At 50.8% G+C, this 18712-nt stretch overlaps 8 protein-coding genes across 8 annotated transcripts; 5 read left to right on the top strand and 3 right to left on the bottom strand.

The window, feature by feature from the left end:
* Window positions 1-269: 269 nt before the first annotated feature.
* On the bottom strand, window positions 270-3142 carry AKAW2_51297S (putative raffinose synthase protein Sip1; the record flags this gene model as incomplete). Its single annotated transcript, XM_041691209.1, has 2 exons — window positions 270-2888; window positions 2945-3142. 2 exons carry the CDS (start codon window positions 3140-3142, stop codon window positions 270-272), a joined length of 2817 nt encoding a protein of 938 aa, XP_041544718.1.
* Window positions 3143-3670: 528 nt separating this feature from the next.
* Window positions 3671-4911, bottom strand: AKAW2_51296S (zinc-dependent alcohol dehydrogenase family protein; the record flags this gene model as incomplete). Its single annotated transcript, XM_041691208.1, has 4 exons — window positions 3671-3715; window positions 3768-4214; window positions 4276-4665; window positions 4750-4911. 4 exons carry the CDS (start codon window positions 4909-4911, stop codon window positions 3671-3673), a joined length of 1044 nt encoding a protein of 347 aa, XP_041544717.1.
* A 1831-nt stretch (window positions 4912-6742) lies between these two features.
* AKAW2_51295A (aldo/keto reductase) lies at window positions 6743-8140 on the top strand (the record flags this gene model as incomplete). The annotated part of the gene is made up of 7 exons (XM_041691207.1): window positions 6743-6913; window positions 6963-7109; window positions 7180-7284; window positions 7332-7613; window positions 7671-7726; window positions 7776-7921; window positions 7971-8140. 7 exons carry the CDS (start codon window positions 6743-6745, stop codon window positions 8138-8140), a joined length of 1077 nt encoding a protein of 358 aa, XP_041544716.1.
* A 420-nt stretch (window positions 8141-8560) lies between these two features.
* On the top strand, window positions 8561-9461 carry AKAW2_51294A (N-terminal L-serine N(alpha)-acetyltransferase NAT4; the record flags this gene model as incomplete). The annotated part of the gene is made up of 2 exons (XM_041691206.1): window positions 8561-8711; window positions 8782-9461. The coding sequence occupies 2 exons, from the start codon at window positions 8561-8563 to the stop codon at window positions 9459-9461; spliced, it is 831 nt and encodes a 276-aa protein (XP_041544715.1).
* Window positions 9462-9535: 74 nt separating this feature from the next.
* AKAW2_51293S (GPI-anchor transamidase subunit GAB1) lies at window positions 9536-11008 on the bottom strand (the record flags this gene model as incomplete). The annotated part of the gene is made up of 5 exons (XM_041691205.1): window positions 9536-9774; window positions 9823-10445; window positions 10495-10697; window positions 10747-10811; window positions 10867-11008. 5 exons carry the CDS (start codon window positions 11006-11008, stop codon window positions 9536-9538), a joined length of 1272 nt encoding a protein of 423 aa, XP_041544714.1.
* Window positions 11009-11296: 288 nt separating this feature from the next.
* Window positions 11297-13448, top strand: nop7 (mRNA-binding ribosome synthesis protein NOP7; the record flags this gene model as incomplete). The annotated part of the gene is made up of 3 exons (XM_041691204.1): window positions 11297-11318; window positions 11377-11475; window positions 11551-13448. 3 exons carry the CDS (start codon window positions 11297-11299, stop codon window positions 13446-13448), a joined length of 2019 nt encoding a protein of 672 aa, XP_041544713.1.
* Window positions 13449-14199: 751 nt separating this feature from the next.
* AKAW2_51291A (uncharacterized protein) lies at window positions 14200-16104 on the top strand (the record flags this gene model as incomplete). Its single annotated transcript, XM_041691203.1, has 1 exon — window positions 14200-16104. The coding sequence occupies one exon, from the start codon at window positions 14200-14202 to the stop codon at window positions 16102-16104; it is 1905 nt and encodes a 634-aa protein (XP_041544712.1).
* A 757-nt stretch (window positions 16105-16861) lies between these two features.
* UGA2 (NAD-dependent succinate-semialdehyde dehydrogenase) lies at window positions 16862-18676 on the top strand (the record flags this gene model as incomplete). The annotated part of the gene is made up of 4 exons (XM_041691202.1): window positions 16862-16987; window positions 17056-17143; window positions 17215-18484; window positions 18565-18676. 4 exons carry the CDS (start codon window positions 16862-16864, stop codon window positions 18674-18676), a joined length of 1596 nt encoding a protein of 531 aa, XP_041544711.1.
* Window positions 18677-18712: the final 36 nt, after the last annotated feature.

Here is an 18712-nt window from a genome sequence, read left to right as displayed (position 1 = left end):
GTTCATTGTGCCACCAGTAGCTATTACTGAGTAGTAAATTCGCTTCCTTGGATACTTTGCTCAGAACAACCACTCTTATTTAATCGTCTTGCTTGGCGAATATCTGTATATGCCGAGTCTCTTCTTACTTTACTATACCTGTACTAATATCCACTGACTCGAACCTTCTAAAAGGAATAACCCCTCCGAAGCAGTAACCATCTCATCACCCACATCCCTCTATGAATGTTTCAACCGACGAACACCTCTACAAACCCCCTCTCAATGTTTCAACCAACAAACACCTCAACAAGGACATCATTGCTCCACCCAGCCTTCAACCCCATCTCCTTCCATGCAGTCAGGATGTCCACTGCCAGCACTCTCCCCTCATCACCGCCTTCCTTCCAGACAGTCTTCTTCGGTACAGGTCTCCCCAGTATCATGACCATGAAGTTGTCATCAACACTCCAGTCCGGCAGATCGGAGAAATAGATCCCCAGTACGCCCAAAGCCTTCAGACTTATGTCGAATCGCAGTCGGCCGTTATCTTCAACGTATATATCGGAGAAGATGGTTGCTGCTGCGCCGGTCATTTTTCCGGTTAGGCCTAAGACTGCTACTTTCGTCTCTGGGGATGTTGTGGAGGCGCGTTTCTTGGCCTTCAGGTCGAAGGTGTAAGTTGGGTATGTTGTTAGGATTTCCCAGCCCTTCGGTGGCAAAGTTACTGTGACTAGGGATGACTCCGTGTCCGGGACGCGCAGGTCCGAGGCAATCATGCCGCTAGTGTGGGCACGGATGATGTAGTCGCCTTGGGAGTCTTGGTGGATTCCGGGGAAGTCTAGGAGATGGATTATGGTGGACTTCTCGGCAGTGGAGATGTTGAAGAGACCCAGGATGCCGCTGCCGGTTCGGGCCCAGCCTGTATATGTACCTACGCGCACTATGTGGCCTTCGTTATAGTCGTGATAGATGTCCATGGCACGGCCGATTAGGCTTGGGCGGAGGATTACGGTTCCGTCGTGTATGGTTTTGGCAGTCATCTGGTCAATGAGAGACACGTCGTGCTTGCCGGGTTCGTCCGTGATGTATACTGGCCCTCCAGAGACGCAACGTGCCGCGGCGTGAAAACCGGCGTACGGGTGGCTTGTTTGGAACATGTCCCAGTCGGGTACGACGTTCAGGTAGCGGGTCAGCAGGGCGTTGTGGGCGTTGCAGAAGATGTGCCATGGATGGGATGACTCGATATTAGGGAAGAAGTCGTCTGAGTTTCGAAGAGGAATAGTAGGCTTGGTCGTTGGAAGCTGTGAGTGGAAAATGGCTTGTGGGAACATTGACATGCAGGATATAGCCCTTGAGCTGAAGTGTCGCAACGTAGAGATGGACCATGCGTCCTGATAAGTGGTGATAAATCTTCTCCGGTCCTCTGGGTCTTTGATCAGATCGAGAAAGAACTGGGCGTCTGCCTTGACGGAGTCAACTCCAATGGAGGCAAGATATCTGTAGAAGTCGTCGTAGAATTTCTGGACATCATCTGGGTCGATTGCCAGCACCGAGCCATGCTCAAACGCATGCGAAATAGCTCCTCCCACAGCAGGCACTTTGATCTCTACTCTTTTTGTCTTGTATTTCTTAGCAAGATCACCCTCCGATGAAATGCCTCCCCAGTAGCCGAGTATCGCATGCCAAACTGCGATGTGTTCGATGTTGGGATGCTTTTGACGAATGGCTTCAATGGTCTGTTTAAAACCTTTTGGGAAAGCAGCTGGATTTCCTTCAAACTGCCTCCATCCCCTCTTAAATTGTGAGTCGGCCTCATCCAGCGTTTGCCAGTTGTCGTCAATGATGAGATTAGCTATCTGGATTCCATGAGACTTCAACGAGTCAAGACCACGAAGGATCTTCTCTTCTGTCAAATCCTGACCCAGTCCGTTCCAAGTGCAGTAGGTTAAGCCGTCGTACCACTCAGCCATCCACTGTGCCTTCACATCCTTTTCTACCACCACTATATCGTCTGGTGGAGGCGAAACCGGGGCCCGCTTGTGATCAGATGCCTCTTGCTCGGCATATGGTCTTGCGAGCTTGCGAGCTTCGTATACGATTGCGCTCATTGCAACTTCATAATCCTCCGCAGCTGATGCTAGTATCTGGAATGTAGACGGCTCTGGATTGTCACTCAAAGATTTGACAATCACTTCCCCATTTTCGCCTGATCCAAAAGTGGTCAAGACATTATCCGTGCCAGACAACCCAAGAAGCACAATGTGTACTCCGTCAGTCCGCAGAAACGAGCACAATATGGCTTCTTCAGACAATTCAAATTTCCCTTGTCCATGTCTTGGGCCGAGCCATGGAGCCCAGATCCGCACTAGGGAAAAATACCGCAGGATTGATGTAGGAACTCCAAGAGCCAGCTCTTTGTACCCGGATTCACCTGCATGAGCTGGCTGGGCTTTCCCCGAAAGATGCCACAAGTTTGAACCAGGCGATTCGCTCTTTCTTGGTTCAATGTCGATATCGGCAGACATTCCCTCGAAATATTGTCTGAACTCTGTTGGTGTCGTCTCCAGCAAAGTGGACTGCGGCTTCTGTGAGCCGAACACTAATATCCCATCACTTGCACCTTGTTGCGGGTTCACCCATTGCCATTCGGCATCTGGATTGATCCGATAGCGGACAGTAAATTGTGCATGCCCAGGATCTGACGGGAGAGCTATTCTCCCTGAAAAGACATTACGGAAGTAACTATATTCTTCCTCGCTGCCGTTCATGAGTGGTGCCACGGTAGACCCGCGACTCTCGAGTGAAGTTGCGGTCCACTCAGCACTAGAGGTGTTGTGCCATATTTGGATATCCCAGGGTTGCACGGGAAATGAGGTGCTTGATTCTAGCACGACGGTGAAATTAATCTATCGGGATCAGCTATCATTCGACAGTGTGATGGAAGACGGGTGTTATTATCTACCGTATCAGGTTCCGTGGATCCCGAGCTCCTGGACCCCCTTTGGTGACATGTTATTTGACCCAAGGGAGGATAGCACGTTACTCGAGCAAGCAAACTCATCTGTGCCGGACGAATGAATTTTATCTGGGACTTCTTGATGTTCTTGCGATCGGGTCCGTAGATCGGCAAAGTCGATCTATGTCTTGTGTTGGCTTGCATCTGGACTGATTGCCGGAGTTATTGACAGGAATTGGATGTGAAAAAGTAGGGTTGGTCGGGAAAACTGAAATCACATCAACTTGGATTGACGGATGGAGAAAGCTGGAGTCGTTGCGGTGATGATGATGAAAGAAGTCGAGGCGCAAGATGAGGTGGCGATGCGGGGAGGGGAGACCTTCCTCGTCCTTGATTGGCTTGCAGGATGACCTTGTTGGCATTGCATTAACAGTCAACAAGCTGTTGATCAACTTGATTTGAATTTCAGATTCCATGGTAGATAATCAGCCCTTTGTTGCAAGTACCTTTTTGTTAGATTCACTGTCACAGCTAGCACCGTGTCGTTGCTGGACTAGGTATGCAGTGCATTTCTGTTCGCTATATAGTAGTTCTTAGACCTACAAGGAGAATTTTTATTGACGTTACTCGTATAATTCTTTCAATATATGAAATTGTAATAAATTATATTGGTATTCGTGCAATCATACAATTTACGTCGTATCTAAGGGATCTACCTCGCCACTATCGCAATTATTCGATCTTGATGGCCAGCTTGCCAAAGTGGTTGCGTCCCCACTATTTTCTATGTTAGCCATCGAACAAAACATTATGCGAACAAGCCACTCACCATGTACTCGTAGGCTTCCCGAGTCTGCTCCAGGGTGAAGACCTTCTCATCCACAACCGGGTGGATGTTGTTGGCCTCAATAGCCCTGACCATGTCGTTCATCATAGCCTTGCTACCAACATAGATACCACGGACAGTACAGATATGGCTCAAGGTATCGAGCACGTTGGGCATGGACTTGGGGTCAACGCCACCGACAAATCCGATGATGCTGATCACACCCTCGAACTTGATGCACTTGAAACTCTCGTTGAGGGTACCGCTGCCTCCGACCTCGATAATGTGGTCGACACCGACGTTGTCAGGCGTCAGCTTGCGGGCCACATCACCCCAGTTAGGCTCAGTCTTGTAGTTGATGACATGGTCGGCACCCAATTCCTTCAGTTTCTTCGCCTTCTCCTCAGAGGAGGTAGTAGCAATGACCCTTGCGCCGGCCGCTTTAGCAAACTAGTGAGGTATCTGCGTCAGCCTTGGTGTGTTCTACAAGCCCTGGGCATGGGAATCTTACCTGCAAAGCGAAAATGCTAACACCTCCAGTTCCCTGCACCAACACAGTCTGACCAGGCTGCAAAGGCTTCAAGCCATACAAAGCATTCCAGCTCGTCAGAGCAGCGCAGGATAGAGTGCTGGCTTCGAGGTGGTTGAGGTTCTCAGGGCTCTTGACGAGACCGTTCTCGTTGAAGGCACCGTACTGACGGAGGGTTCCATCAATAACACCACCAAGACCAGAGCTGGCACCGCGGCCATCGATAGGGCCGTACTGGTGTTGCTGGTTGAACAGAGTGACAACCTTGTCACCCTTCTTGAACTGAGTCACCTTGGAGCCAGTCTCGACAACCTCACCGGCACCATCGGAGCCAGGAACAACCGGGAAGTTGAGCGCAAAGGGATATTGGCCCTGCAAGAATAGTAATTATTTGTCAGAAATACAGCGTAACGGACAGAAAAACAGCTGGCTGGCAGCTGGGGATGAGAAACACACCTTGGGGATGATCAGGTCACGGAAGTTCAACGACGCAGCGTGGAACTTCACCAAGACCTCGTTCTCACCGACTTTCGGGATAGGGGCCTCGCCAAAGGTGAGGCCATCGAAGTCGTTGTCCTTGTTGAGGACGGTCCACTGCTTCTGAGATGTAGCGCCCATTTTTCTAATATGTCTTTGTTCTGGAAGGTGGGGGTGCAGCGAGTGACAGGTGACAATAGCAACAGAATGTGATCAATCGTTGGAATTCATCTTGGTTGGGAGGTTTGTAGCTTTTTAAAGAGCTCTTGCTCTTGGTTTATTGACGTAAGTGGACAAGCTCCACTTGAGTGACGGTGGGCTTAATAATAAGGCCACAAGACTTAGTTAAGGGAATGAAGGTTTAGAATATGGAGACATGAGCTGAACCAGCAAATGAGGGTACGCATAGAGAAGGCAGTTGTTCGCCGATGATTCTTTTGCTGATAAATCCGTTCTTCCATCATTCTATGCGAGTGGGGCATTGATAGTATGAGTCGTGCCTGAAACCTCCAGCATATAGTATGCTGGCGATCAATTCGTTGCGCCTTCGTTTTTTCATGCTGATGTATTATTGATAATCTGAAATCAGGCAATTCATCGTCACCGTGCAGCGAATTTTCTTATCTATAGCAGTAATTGAGCAAAAGCCGTGACTTTGCTCGCCTAGGGAAGATGGTGGAAGATAAATGAATAAGTGAAGCTGGGCGAGGTGGACCAGAGGCCCCGCCAGAGAAAGAGCAGACTTTTCCTGTTTCGTGTCGGTCTTCTCCCTTTTGGCTTCCCTTACCTTATCGGGATTATCTCGGGGACTGCAATTTGGCCAACTTATGTACTAGTAAATCAGTAATATATATGTTTGTATAAGTCAACTGCAAAATATCACTATTTTTGGTTTAAAGAGAATATGTTGGAAGAGAAAGCCGTCTTACATGTAAGCACCTAGTATTCGGTGAGTGGCGCGGGGCACGTGGGCGTTGGAGGGACAACCGCTTCCCCGGGTTCGAAGGCCGAGAGGACCTTGGTTTTCAAACGCCGAAAAACCGGCCCGCAAGCCATTGACAGAATAGTGTAACGTGTTGACAATAATAATGATAAGCTGCCCCTGGCAGTCATCTATGTATACCAGGCACGGGGTGTTTATGCGCATTGTGACCGACCCGGATTCAAGACTATCAGCCCGCACAAGCAGTACGCGGATAAGCCGAGGGAATTCCGCGCTTTTCTAGGCGCTTTACATCGCGATCGTTAATTCTCCGACACCCCATAAACCAGCTTTATCTCCGTTATCCAGGCTCCAGTTACAATTCGGGTATGTTCTCTCGCTCTGATAACATTCAACAGTCCTTGATTTACGATCATCTGATTGCAGTCCCATTCCGGAGATATTTCGGTCATCATCGTTGAGGAACAAGTGACGTAGGCTTCGAAATTGCCGGAAAATTAACTAGGATTTTGTTAAGGAGCTACGCAGCATTGCCATCCTGGTGCGACGTCGCCAGAAGCTTCTCCTTACGACGGTGTTGGAAGTCGGTTCTATAATCCATAATATAGAGGGCTGCCCTCCTGTCAGACTATCAATGATTATACAGAGCCCAATGGTCAACCGGTCTATTGTAGTAGTAGTAGTAGTAGTAGTAGTCCAGACCACATGTTTGTCCTAAAATGATTGACAAACTACTCTACTTCTTATTACTGCATTACTGCAGTTGTGGGATGAATATTGGAATTCTCTCCGCGTCAGATAGTATAGATCAGGCTGTCCAGCCATTTATCTGGCGAACCCAAGCGGGACCTAAAGCATCGCGCAATCACCCAGCAGGATGAGTTGACAACAGATACGGCTAAATTGCACCATCCATCACTCAACCAGTGGATTCCATAGGCTCAGTGCTTAACATGATTTGATATCGCATTGCGCGGACGGGATCGACGGTTGAATGAGGGGTAATGAGCTATCCCCTCACTCCTGACCATGGCGCTCTCTTTTCCCCTTGAACTTTACATTCGTGGCTTCTGTTCACTTACACAAACATCACATCTCTCCCAATACTCCATACAACATTCCTACAACAACATGTCTTTGGGACGTACCTTCAAGCTAAACTCGGGATACGAGATCCCCGCCGTCGGTTTAGGAACATGGGTATGCGAAGCATTCGCGAAATCAACTCATCGCAAACTGACAGGCCCAGTTATCCAAACCCCACGAAGTAGAGAATGCGGTTGAGGCAGCTCTGCGCTCCGGATATCGTCACATTGATGCCGCTGCCATCTATCAGAACGAAACAGAAGTCGGAGATGGCTGGAAGAAATCAGGAGTGCCGCGCGAGGAAATATTTGTCTGTTACCATGTCGCATTGGCTAATGTCATGTGCAGTCAACTGACATCCGCCTTTCATGGCCTTCTAGATCACCAGCAAGCTATGGAATACCCACCATCACCCCGAAAATGTAGAAGAGGCTGTCAACAAGACCCTCAAGGATCTCCAGACCGACTATCTCGATCTATACTTGGTACGACAATAACTGTACTCATCCCCAGATCGTACTAACAAACCCAGATCCATTGGCCCGTGGCATTCATCCACCAGAACTCTTTCCAGCCTCCCCTAGACCCGGTGACAAAACGCTTCCGGCTGGCAGACGTTCCGATCTCTGAAACCTGGAAAGCCATGGAGGACCTAGTCCGAAAGGGCAAGGTTCGCAGTATTGGTGTGAGCAACTTCACCGTCGAGAAGGTAAAGGAGCTGCTCAAGACCGCGACTATCCCGCCTGCTGTGAACCAAATCGAGGCCCACCCGTACCTACTCCAGCCAAAGCTCACTGAGTACCTGAAGGAGAAGGTAAGCATCGTCTCCGTAACTGCTGAAGTAATAGCTTTGCTGACAGAGATGAACTAGAACATCCTTCCCGTCGCATACAGCCCTCTGGGGAACAACATCTACGAGCTACCTCGGTAGGTATCAACGATACAATATCTTCGTCGCGCGCTAATCCATTCGCAGTGTCATCGACGACCCTCAGGTCCAAGAAATCGCGAAGAAGCTGGAAAAGGAGCCCGCTCAATTGTTGATCTCATGGGCTGTTCAGCGCGGCACGGCCGTCTTGCCAAAGAGTGTTACCCCGTCTCGGATTGAGAGTAACTTCCAAGGTAGTTCTTGTATACTCCCCTCTGTGTCGCGATTTATTAACGATAGTAGACTTCATCATCCCCGACGCCGAATTCGAGGCCCTGAACAAACTCGATCGCAACACGCGCTACAACTACCCCTTCCGCTGGGGAATTGACATTTTCGGGGAACTGGGACCTGAAGAGGCTGAGAGACGGGCTGAGGAGTTTGCGGCGAAGTTGAGAGCTGAGGAAGCTTAGAGACTTGAATCCTGTGTACTACTTACTACTCCTGCTCAAATCTGTCCGTCACCCTTTCAATATATATAGCTCGCAGCTAGTATTATAACACGATAACCACAAACCATTTAATGAAAAACCGTATACAGTGATACAAGTGCTTGAGAAGCTCTATAGTGAACTAGAAAAAGCAACATACCCTCCACCATGCACAACACACCCATGCATGCATGTACAACAGTCCATCCCGGCACAACGCCCTGCCATGGGAAAACTGGACAACGGAAATCCCGCACATCAACCAATCACCTCGGCCACACGACACATCAATTCTTCAACACCCAGCGAAGCATTAATACCAAGACACACCTCCCTTAGAATTCTAAACAAAGAGAAACACGAAACACTTATATATCTTAAACGCACATAAAGCGAGCGAAAATGTCATCATCCGTCCAAGGAGGCCGAGTAACCAAGAACACCACTACTACAACTACCGCGCGGCGGAGACGCGTACAACACCCGAAGAAGACACGAGCTAGTATTAAGTCCCAACCACAAGGTCATGAGTATGAGCGCAATGGGAGTCAGTGTACGTCAGATCAAAAATATAATAAAATATCCTATAACATAAGAAAATTATAATTCTAACTACATCGCAGACAACCCATCATCATCACTCCCGCTCGTCGAGCGCACCAACAAACTCAGCATCCAAGAATTCACTTCAAAATACATCCCCCCAGAATGTCTAACCTACACAATCAAGAATACAGAGAAATATTCTGATGGAGAACAAAAATACAACTTCTCCATCCACTCCGCAGCCAGCATCCCTACCACCGACCTAAATGCATGCTTCGATCTCATCGAGGAGACATCCTCCGAGGCATACAGGAATTCCTCGACGGGGTGGTCTCCCAGTAAGAAGAAGAAGGAGATGAAGCTTCCTGATATGAAGTATTTGGTTGTTCGTCGGGAAGAGTTAACACCAAGTGATGGTGAAGGGGAAGTGGTCGGATTCATGTCATTTATGATTACGTACGAAGACGGGAAAGAGGTGGTGTATCTCTACGAGATCCATTTGTCGGCTGAGGTGCAGAAGCAAGGGCTCGGGAAGCGGCTACTGCTTGTGCTGATGGAGATAGGGAGACGGGTTGGGGTGGAGAAGGCGATGTTGACGGTGTTTACGTCGAATGGCGTGGCCCAGAGGCTTTATGAAGCTATTGGGTTTGAGACGGATGAGTATAGTCCTCGGCCGAGGAGGTTGAGGAATGGGATGGTTAAGGAGCCGGATTATAGGATTATGTCTGTTAGGTTGGATGGGGGGCCGTATGTATGATCTGTTGAACATTTGATTCTTTGGATGGATGCTATGGTGTGGGTATGTAGATTAAAGTACAGTTACACTTGAATTTAGACTTGTCGCACTTCTTTGCCGCGCAACTCGGGGTTGTCGTGTTCCCATTCGTCGCGGAGGGCGGCGAAGATGGTGTCGGCTAGTAATATTGATAGACCGAGACTCCATACAAGAGTGATGGCGTAGAAAAAGTTGGCGTTGCCGGAGCCGGCGTAGATCCAGAGATGGTAGAATGCGGGTCCTAGAAGAGTGGCGTAGAGAAGGGCGGAGATTGCGAAAAAGGTGTATCGCATCACTAATAGCATTAGCACATGTCAATGGATGCAGTGGGGGATGTGCTTACGAGGGAAGAGGTGGCGGTAGAGTGGGAGCAGAGCGAAGTATAATGACGCGTCGGAAATGCTAGGATATGGTTTGAAAATGGCAAAAATCCCCAAAAGGGACGTCAGCACGAACAAAGGCTGCCGGCGCAGTCGCACAGTAAGACCGCCCATGTACGCAGCCAAGTGAAGCCAGAACACCCCAAGGAAGAACTCTCGGAAAGAATCGAAGATTTCGATGAAGAAGTACCACCATAGGCCAACGTTGGGGGTCAGGTCAGGCACGAGCAAGTGGAAGCCATATGTCGCGGAGATGAAAGTGTAAAAGTCGCCAATCAACAAGGTAGATATGCTAAGCAGTCCCAGGATGCATGTAAGGAAGACTGCGAAGTGTTGTAGAGCGAACGGTAGGGTACCGGAGGAAACCTTAGTCTTCTGGACTCGCTGGTCGTAGCATAGAAGAACAAGCGGGATGAAGAGAAGTGCTGGATATATCGACAGGTACGATGCAAGCCCCAGAGACAGCATTGCATTCAGACTGTTTCCGGTGACAGCGCTCGAAAAGGCGTATAGGATTCCAGTCGTAGTGAACACCCCGGTCGACCGGCCCAAGCAGGTAGCGATGGTGAAGGGATTGAACAGGAACCTGACAAGGTCAGCACCGAGAAACACAAAGTATAGATGTCCGCCATTACCATGCCGCAATAGACACTCCATCCCATCTGATATGCTTTCGCAATGCCGAATAGAATCTCCCCGATACCGCCTGTCCTGAATCCGAGATCGTAACCAGAGCATTTGCGTTCACCAGGTCTATCATTGAATAGAATAACGCCGTAGGAAGAGGATGGGATTGCGCGTTCGGTAGGAGGGAAAATAGAGGAAGAAGTAGCGGTGCCTGTGCTCTGTTAGGAGGGTTCACTTGAATGTATAGTCGTCGGTTATACCTGGTGAAAGACGCCTCCATCATAGGGGGAAACATTGCGCATGTACAGGAAAAGACCCTCTTGAACTATAAGAGCGAGTATTAGCTTCCAGTAGCCTCAAGACTGCTACCTCTGACTTACGTCTTTTGAAGCTGGTCACCGGTGTTGATACCTCGACTCTACCCGTCAACAAGTCGGGGAGTGAGGGGAATAGTACTGAGAGAAGAAGTCGCAGGGCCAGAGCACCACCAAACACGGCGGCTTTCCTATGATCTACCCCCATACTGACTTCAAAGAAGCTGATCACTCAGCGCATACCCGTATTGATCAAGAGACGGCCTATGCAACGGCCGTGAAACGCTTGGGGGAGTTGGAGGCCGCGGATCTCCAGCTGTCCGGTTGGCTTCACGTGCCAAGACTCCGCGCATTTCCCTTTTCCGCCGTGCACGGACCACTCCGAGCTGCTGATCCAGAAAAGTAAAAGAAAAAAAAAACTTATCGAGATTTTTCTGGTTATCGGGATTTTCTCCAATCTTCAACCCGCAACACTTGCACCAGAACAGTCGCAAACATGGCTAAGATTAAGAAGAAGGGTACCTACACTCCTAATTTTCATGCGAAAATTTCATGCTAACAATTTCCGTTTTTCAGGAACCTCTGGCCAGGCCAAAAACTACATTACCAGAACCCAGGCCGTGCGCAAACTTCAGATTTCCCTCCCGGATTTCCGTCGACTATGTATCTTCAAGGGTATGCATATCCTTTCGATGGATTGAGGGTTTAAATCATATACATGGTGCTGATTCGTTCTCTGTCGCAAAACAGGAATTTACCCCCGTGAGCCCCGGAACAAGAAGAAGGCTTCCAAGACTTCCACTCCCAACACCACTTTCTACTACACGAAAGATATTCAGTTCCTCCTCCATGAGCCCCTCCTGAGGAAGTTCCGTGACCAAAAGGCGCTTGCGAAGAAGATTGCCCGCTCTCTTGGACGTGGTGAAGTCTCTGATGCGTCCCGTTTGGAGAAGAACCATGCGCCGAAGCTCACCTTGGACCACATCATCAAGGAGCGCTACCCGACATTCATTGACGCTCTGAGAGATCTCGACGATGCCTTGTCTCTGCTGTTCCTCTTTGCCAACCTCCCCTCTTCTCCCCATGTCCCAGCCAAGACCATCGCTCTCTGCCAGCGGGTTACCCACGAGTTCCAGCACTACCTGATCACCACGAACTCCCTGCGCAAATCTTTCCTGTCGATCAAGGGTATCTACTACCAGGCGACTATCCAGGGACAGGACATCATGTGGCTTGTGCCCTACCGCTTCGTGCAGCGTGTCAACGGCGACGTCGACTACCGTATCATGGCCACCTTCGTCGACTTCTACACGACTCTGCTCGGATTCGTCAACTATCGTCTTTACTCGACTCTTGGTCTTCGCTATCCCCCCAAGTTCGATAAGAGGAGCGACGAGAATGGTGCTGAGTTGGCGGCCTTCACTCTGGAGGGTCGCACCGTCGGCGAACCCCCCAAGGCTCTCGAAGCCAACAAGCAGGCGAGCAAGCCTTCCAACCAGGAAGTCTCCAAGGAGGTTCAGGCCAAGGTCGACAAGGTCATCAAGACCGCAGGCTTGGATCAGACCAAAGACGAGCAAGTTACCGAGACAACCGAAGAAGCTTCTGAGGCTATCGACAAGTTCGAGCCTACTGCCCCCGAGGCCGACACTCTTCCCCAGCCCGACTTGAGCGGCGATGAGGCTGGTTCTCTGTTCGCACCTTTCGTTTTCTACGTTTCCCGTGAGGCCCCCAAGGCGCCCCTGGAGTTCATCCTTCGCTCCTTCGGCTGCACCAGGATTGGATGGGACGCTGTCCTCGGTGACGGAGCTTTCACCCACGATGAGACGGATACTCGCATTACCCACCAAATTGTCGATCGCCCTTCTCTGCCTGAGTCTTCGCTGCCTGCTATCCCTGCTGCTTCGACAGACGGTGCTGCCCAGAAGGTCAGACCGGGTACCCGCATTCCTGGCAGAACCTATGTCCAGCCCCAATGGGTGTGGGACTGCATCAACGAGGGCAAGCTCCTCCGTGCTGATCTGTACGCCCCTGGCGCCACTCTTCCCCCTCACCTGAGCCCGTGGGTCAAGCCTTCCAAGGGTGGCTATGACCCTCGCGCCAGCTTGGCCGAGCAGGAGGAGGAAGGTGAGGCAGAGCTAGACGAAGACAGCGACGAGGAGATGGAGGAGGCCACTGATGAGAAGAAGGCCGAGACCAAGGAAGAGGAGTCCGAGGCTGAAAGCGAGGAAGAGTCCGATATCAACGGTGGCATGGACGTCGCTGAGACTGATGAGGACGAGAGCGAGAGCGAGGAAGAGGACGAGGACTTCGGCGGCTTCGAGGACAACGAGGCCGCCTCCGAGTCTGAGGATGAAGAGGAAGCCGCCCGGACACAGCACCAGAAGGAGCTGGAGGCTGAAGCTGCTGGTCTTCCTTTCTCGTCTGGTGGCGGTGCTGGCGAAGCAGCCAAGAAGAAGTCCGCTCAGGCCAAGAAGATCGCCTCCAAGAAGCGCAAGGAGGAGGAAGAGCTGGAGAGGCAGAAGATGATGATGAGCCGGAAGAAGCGCAAGCTCCTCGAGAAGATGATGTACTCGAACAAGCAGAAGTCCGAAGAGGCTGCCAAGCTGCGGTCTAAGCGGAGAAAGCTCGAGAAGGAGGGCCAGAAATGAAGTTAGGCACATAAAAGTTGGCTTTTCTGTGACAATAGAATGATATCCTGCTGGGATTTGGAAGCATTCCTATATTGGCGTCTTGATTCTTTGTATTTATCATAGCATTCAGTTAGAGTGTTGTCTAATAAGTATACACGTCTACCGTCTGACCAGGATATGTCTGCTGTATGATTTCTGCTAGATTTCAATACTACAAAGAGCCATGTATAGGTTCAATATGGGTTTAATCTTCGGGAGGTTGGGTAAGAATAAATTTGGAGATCAGTTCACATACTACCATACGAGACTAGCCACCCTTACATAGCAACTGAGTACATCCTACCTTGAATAAATCATGCTCATCTCTCGACACCGTATGATTCAATGTGTTAGTAAAAAGAAAGCAGTGGACCTATCGTGATGTCCAGTAGACATGTATCAAGTCACGTGCATTCGACTTTTTCGTCTTGATCCGCACCATTTAATAAGTCTTCCAACAACAATCCCGAATCCTTAACTTAGAAGTGCGCAATTCGTTTCTGATCACACTGGTTGTATGGATACTTATGCAATAGATTGGCAACTCTAATTCTCCGAAGATAAGCCTGCAGCCACACCGCCAACGTTGATGATCATCAACCGAACGACCATCTAGATAGTCGCTATCTAGCCGAATTTGCTGCATATGGGCCTGAACTCAAAAGCCTCTATTTTATTGATTTATGTACTCAAAGCCAAGCCACCCGCTCTATAACGCCAACTCTGAGGCATGTCCTCACCCTCAGGCGCGCGCTTTAGCCCGCCGCAGTCAGCTCAACCGTACAGGTCCATCTTCGGAGGTCCGAGCAGCCAAGATGTTGCCGATCTGGTACCCTACCCAGAAACCCAAACTGGGACAGGAGATAGCCAGCAAGATCTTGATGTGATTATGGAAGAGGAGCCGATCGATAATGATCACTCGGATGCTACGTACGTTGAGAGCAATGGCGAACAATCTGGTTCAGATGCGGATAGCTATGCATCGGCACCTCACTCACCTGAAAATCAGCGGCGGCGGCGGGAGCAGAAGCAGCCACTTCAAAAAATTACTGGGCATGATCACCAGCGTGATTCAGAGACCCCTCCGGCGCATTCGTACCGTCCCAACAGATTCCGCGGGCCTGAGTCTACATGGAGAAGATTGACTGCCGAAGAGAGGCAGAACGCTCAAGCTCTGGAAGATATTCGTGCTCGAGATCTAGCTGCTCATTTGTACAACGCTTATGCGCTCCGGGTCCGGGCGCGGGAGATCGCGAGACGGGCAACTGAGACAAATGACCAACTGCTGGATGAGATGGATACATTTGCTCCTCCGAAGCGCTGGACAGCATGGCCTTTACCTTCGGCCGAGGTGCCTAGACCGGATGAGGAAGTACGGAAAAGTCTCGATGATGCTTGGACGCTGAGAATGCAGCCAGATCCTCGACCAAGTGCCGAACTAGAGGAATCGATTATGGCGTTCATGTTACGAACAGCTAAAGAGAGGTTTATGGCTAGGGAATGGGATTATGAGTCGAAGCCATTTACATCACATCGAAGAAAAAGATCAGCATCTCAACACGAGACGCAGGACGAAAGTACCGCATGGGAAAGCGAGCGTGAGGGTGCGGATGGCGTTCCACTACGCCCTACTGTCCAAACGGACGACGATAAATCAAGACGACAACTACGCCCGCTCACTCGGAATATACTCTCGCGGTTTGATGATCTTCTCCTGGGCCTTCATCGTGCCCGTAAGGGCGGAGTGGCAGCGGACGACAGCTCCGCAAGTGACTGGCAGACCGACACTGAGAGTGTGATGTCTGGCTCGTCACCTCGTAAGAGAAAAGTCAATTCTCAAAGAGACAGAAGCCTGTCGAGAGGAAGAAAACGAACCCGACGGTCATCCTTCAAGAGCGGATCGAGCGACGCTCGTTCTCGTAGTACGCATGTATCAAGCGAACCGGAGTCAAGTGTATATAGCTCCTCTCAAGCAACTTCACGACACAGATCACAGTCACAACACTCTTCCCGCTCACGGGGCCGCTCCGTCGGTAGCGATCGTCGACGGTCCGCGAGTCGTATTCGCCTCGGGATACGGGATTGGAGCGAGGTGCTGGGTGTCGCGTCCATGATAGGCTGGCCACCAGCCGTGGTGATGCGAACAGCACAGAGATGCTCAGCCTTGTTTGGTGAAGATATGGCTTTTCAGGTGCTCAAAGAAGGCAAAATCAAGCAAGATATACAAGACGACGATACCAAGATCTGGAAATACGAAGAAAGCGAATCGGAACCAGAAGTTGAGACTGATCTTGAGCCCGAATCTGAGGCCGATGCTGAAATCTCACAACCGTCTCGGTCTCAGAGCAGACGGCCACGCTCTCGTGCCGCTTCCATCAAGGGAGGCTCGACATCGCGAGCCAACAGTACGGCGCCTGAAGACACCGGGGATGGGTCTCGACCGAAAGGAAAAGGGGAACATCGCAAGCAGGACTTGATCTGTCCTATCCGGGCGTGCTCCAGGCATGGCAAGGGCTTCTCGCGGACATGGAATCTCAATCTGCATATGAAGCGCATGCATCCGAATTACCGTTCCAAAAGCGAGGGCAGGTCCTCAACAGGCACGCGTGGTGAAGATGACATCGATAATGAGTGATATCTTATTAATCTAATACTTTGTGGCCAACTGCCCAATGTGTATACTTGTCGAAGAAATGACTCCCAATTGGTGTTGTATAGATCGGTGATGCGCATGGTATATGTCGTAATATACTGGTATTACAGTTACAGGTACCGGTAGTCTAGTGTACTCCTATTGGTGTAAACCCCGGAGCTCTCGTGTCGGCATTTCATGATTGGCCACTATCACCGAGGCCAGGGATAGCATATCGATATGGTATTCCAATTACGCGGATGTGATATATCGAGATACAGGCGCAACAAAAGCCAGCTATGGCCTCAAATGCCTTCAATTTAGCCTTGATATTTTGCAGGACTCGAGGTTAGTGGCCATACAGTACTCTCATCTTTCTGAACCTGACAGCAACCCTGCACTGTCGTGGCGGCGCAACCGAAAGCTCCGAATGACGTCTACCCACGTGACCGGCAGCTCCCCCGCTTGAAGGCCGCCGGTAAGATTCACGGCGCATTGCCATTGCCAGAATCCACTGCTAGTTCCGAGAATAAATAGCTGGTCTTGTCCGGAATTGATTGGAAACTCCTTTAGATCTCTATTTAATAACAGGCTGCAGAAAGTGGTGGTACACCGACCCAAAAACACGACACCCTCTCAGACAAACCGAGGTCTCCCCGCACCGAACTTCGGAACGAAGAGCGAGAGAGCAGCAGCTGGACATCTGCTCGTCCACACGACCCACTGGGTGTGATTGCGATTTATTTTCAGTACTTCAGTCATGGAGAGATTTATTCGTCCAGTTTCCCGGCAGCTCCTAAGACCGCGCCTTCGTTATCCTTTTGCCATTCCTGCTCCTATCCACACTAAACGCCTAGTTTCCACCATGGGTTACAACGTTCCTCAGGTTCGTGTTTGTTACAATTCGTCTCCAATCTACGAGAACCAATTGCTAATTGAACGGTCATAATGTAGCTCAAAGATCAATCCCTCTTCATCCAAAAGGCATACGTCAATGGCGAGTGGGTAGACGCTCAATCCGGACAGACCTTCGAAGTCCACGGTAGGCCATATACCTTTCACCACCAACAAGCCCAAAGACCAGCTATACTCATTACAGAACCACTTCTACAGACCCTGCTTCCGGAAAGCTCATCGGAACATGCCCCGAATTCTCCGCCGCAGATACCGAGAAGGCTATTCAAGCCGCCAAAGAAGCCTTCCCCAAGTTCCGCACAACGCTGTCCCGCGAGCGCGCCCGCATGCTGCGCAGATGGTACCAGCTCATGATCGACAACGCCGACGACCTAGCCACCCTGATAACCTGGGAAAACGGAAAGCCACTCACCGACGCCAAGGGCGAGGTGAACTACGCCGCCAGCTTCTTCGAATGGTTCAGCGAAGAAGCTCCCCGCATCTACGGTGACACTATCCCCTCCTCCGTCCCCGGCAACCGGGTCATGACCCTGAAGCAGCCTGTCGGTGTGTGCGGTCTCATCACACCCTGGAACTTCCCCGCCGCCATGATCACCAGAAAGATTGGCCCTGCCCTCGCAGCCGGCTGCACCGTTGTCGCGAAGACCCCCGGTGAGACGCCCTTCACGGCTAACGCCCTCGCCGAGCTGGCCCACCGCGCCGGTATCCCCAAGGGTGTCGTCAACATCGTCACCGCATCCCAGAACACCCCCGAGGTTGGCGAAGCCATCACCACTCACCCCGAGGTCCGCAAGGTCTCCTTCACCGGCTCCACCAACGTCGGTAAGCTCCTCATGAAGCAGTCCTCCTCGACCATCAAGAAGGTCTCCTGGGAGCTCGGTGGCAACGCCCCCTTCATCGTCTTTGACGACGTCGAGGACCTCGACGCTGCCGTCGCCGGCGCTGTAGCCTCCAAGTTCCGTAGCTCCGGACAGACCTGCGTGTGCGCGAACCGCATCTACGTGCAGCGCGGCATCTACGATGAATTCGCCAAGCGCTTCGCCGAGAAGGTCAAGAACTTCAAGCTGGGTGCTGGCTTCGAAGAAGGCGTCACCCACGGTCCGGTTATCCACGACCGCGCTGTCAACAAAGTCGACGAACACGTTCGCGACGCTGTGTCCAAGGGCGCAAAGGTCCTGACGGGCGGTCAGAAGGCCGCTCACCTTGGTCCTAACTTCTACGACTTGACCGTCCTCACGGAGATGAACAAGGATATGCTCGTCGCTTCGGAGGAGACGTTCGGCCCTGTGGCGGGTCTTTTCCCCTTCGAGACAGAGAAGGAAGTCGTTGACCTGGCTAACAAGGCTGAGGTCGGTCTGGCCGGGTACTTCTTCAGCAGTAATGTCAAGCGCATCTTCCGTGTTGCGGAGGCGCTGGAGGTTGGTATGGTGGGTGTTAACACGGGACTTATTAGTGATGTTGCTTCGCCGTGAGTATACCCTTGCTTACAATTCTTATTCGTTGAATGTTGTTGTGTGGTGATTCTTGCTAACTGGATTGGTTGAATAGATTCGGCGGTGTCAAGCAGAGTGGCTTTGGTCGCGAAGGCAGCAAGTACGGTATTGATGAGTTCTTGGTGGTCAAGAGTGTTACTTTTGGAGGAATTGATCCTCTTCAGTAGGTTATGGGTATGTAAATTGGGATATTAGATGGGTTG

Source organism: Aspergillus luchuensis, chromosome 5 (assembly GCF_016861625.1).
Source record: "Aspergillus luchuensis IFO 4308 DNA, chromosome 5, nearly complete sequence".
NCBI lineage: Eukaryota > Fungi > Ascomycota > Eurotiomycetes > Eurotiales > Aspergillaceae > Aspergillus > Aspergillus luchuensis.
Note: the sequence above shows the minus strand (reverse complement) of the source record. Positions and strands in the feature narration are given on the sequence as shown.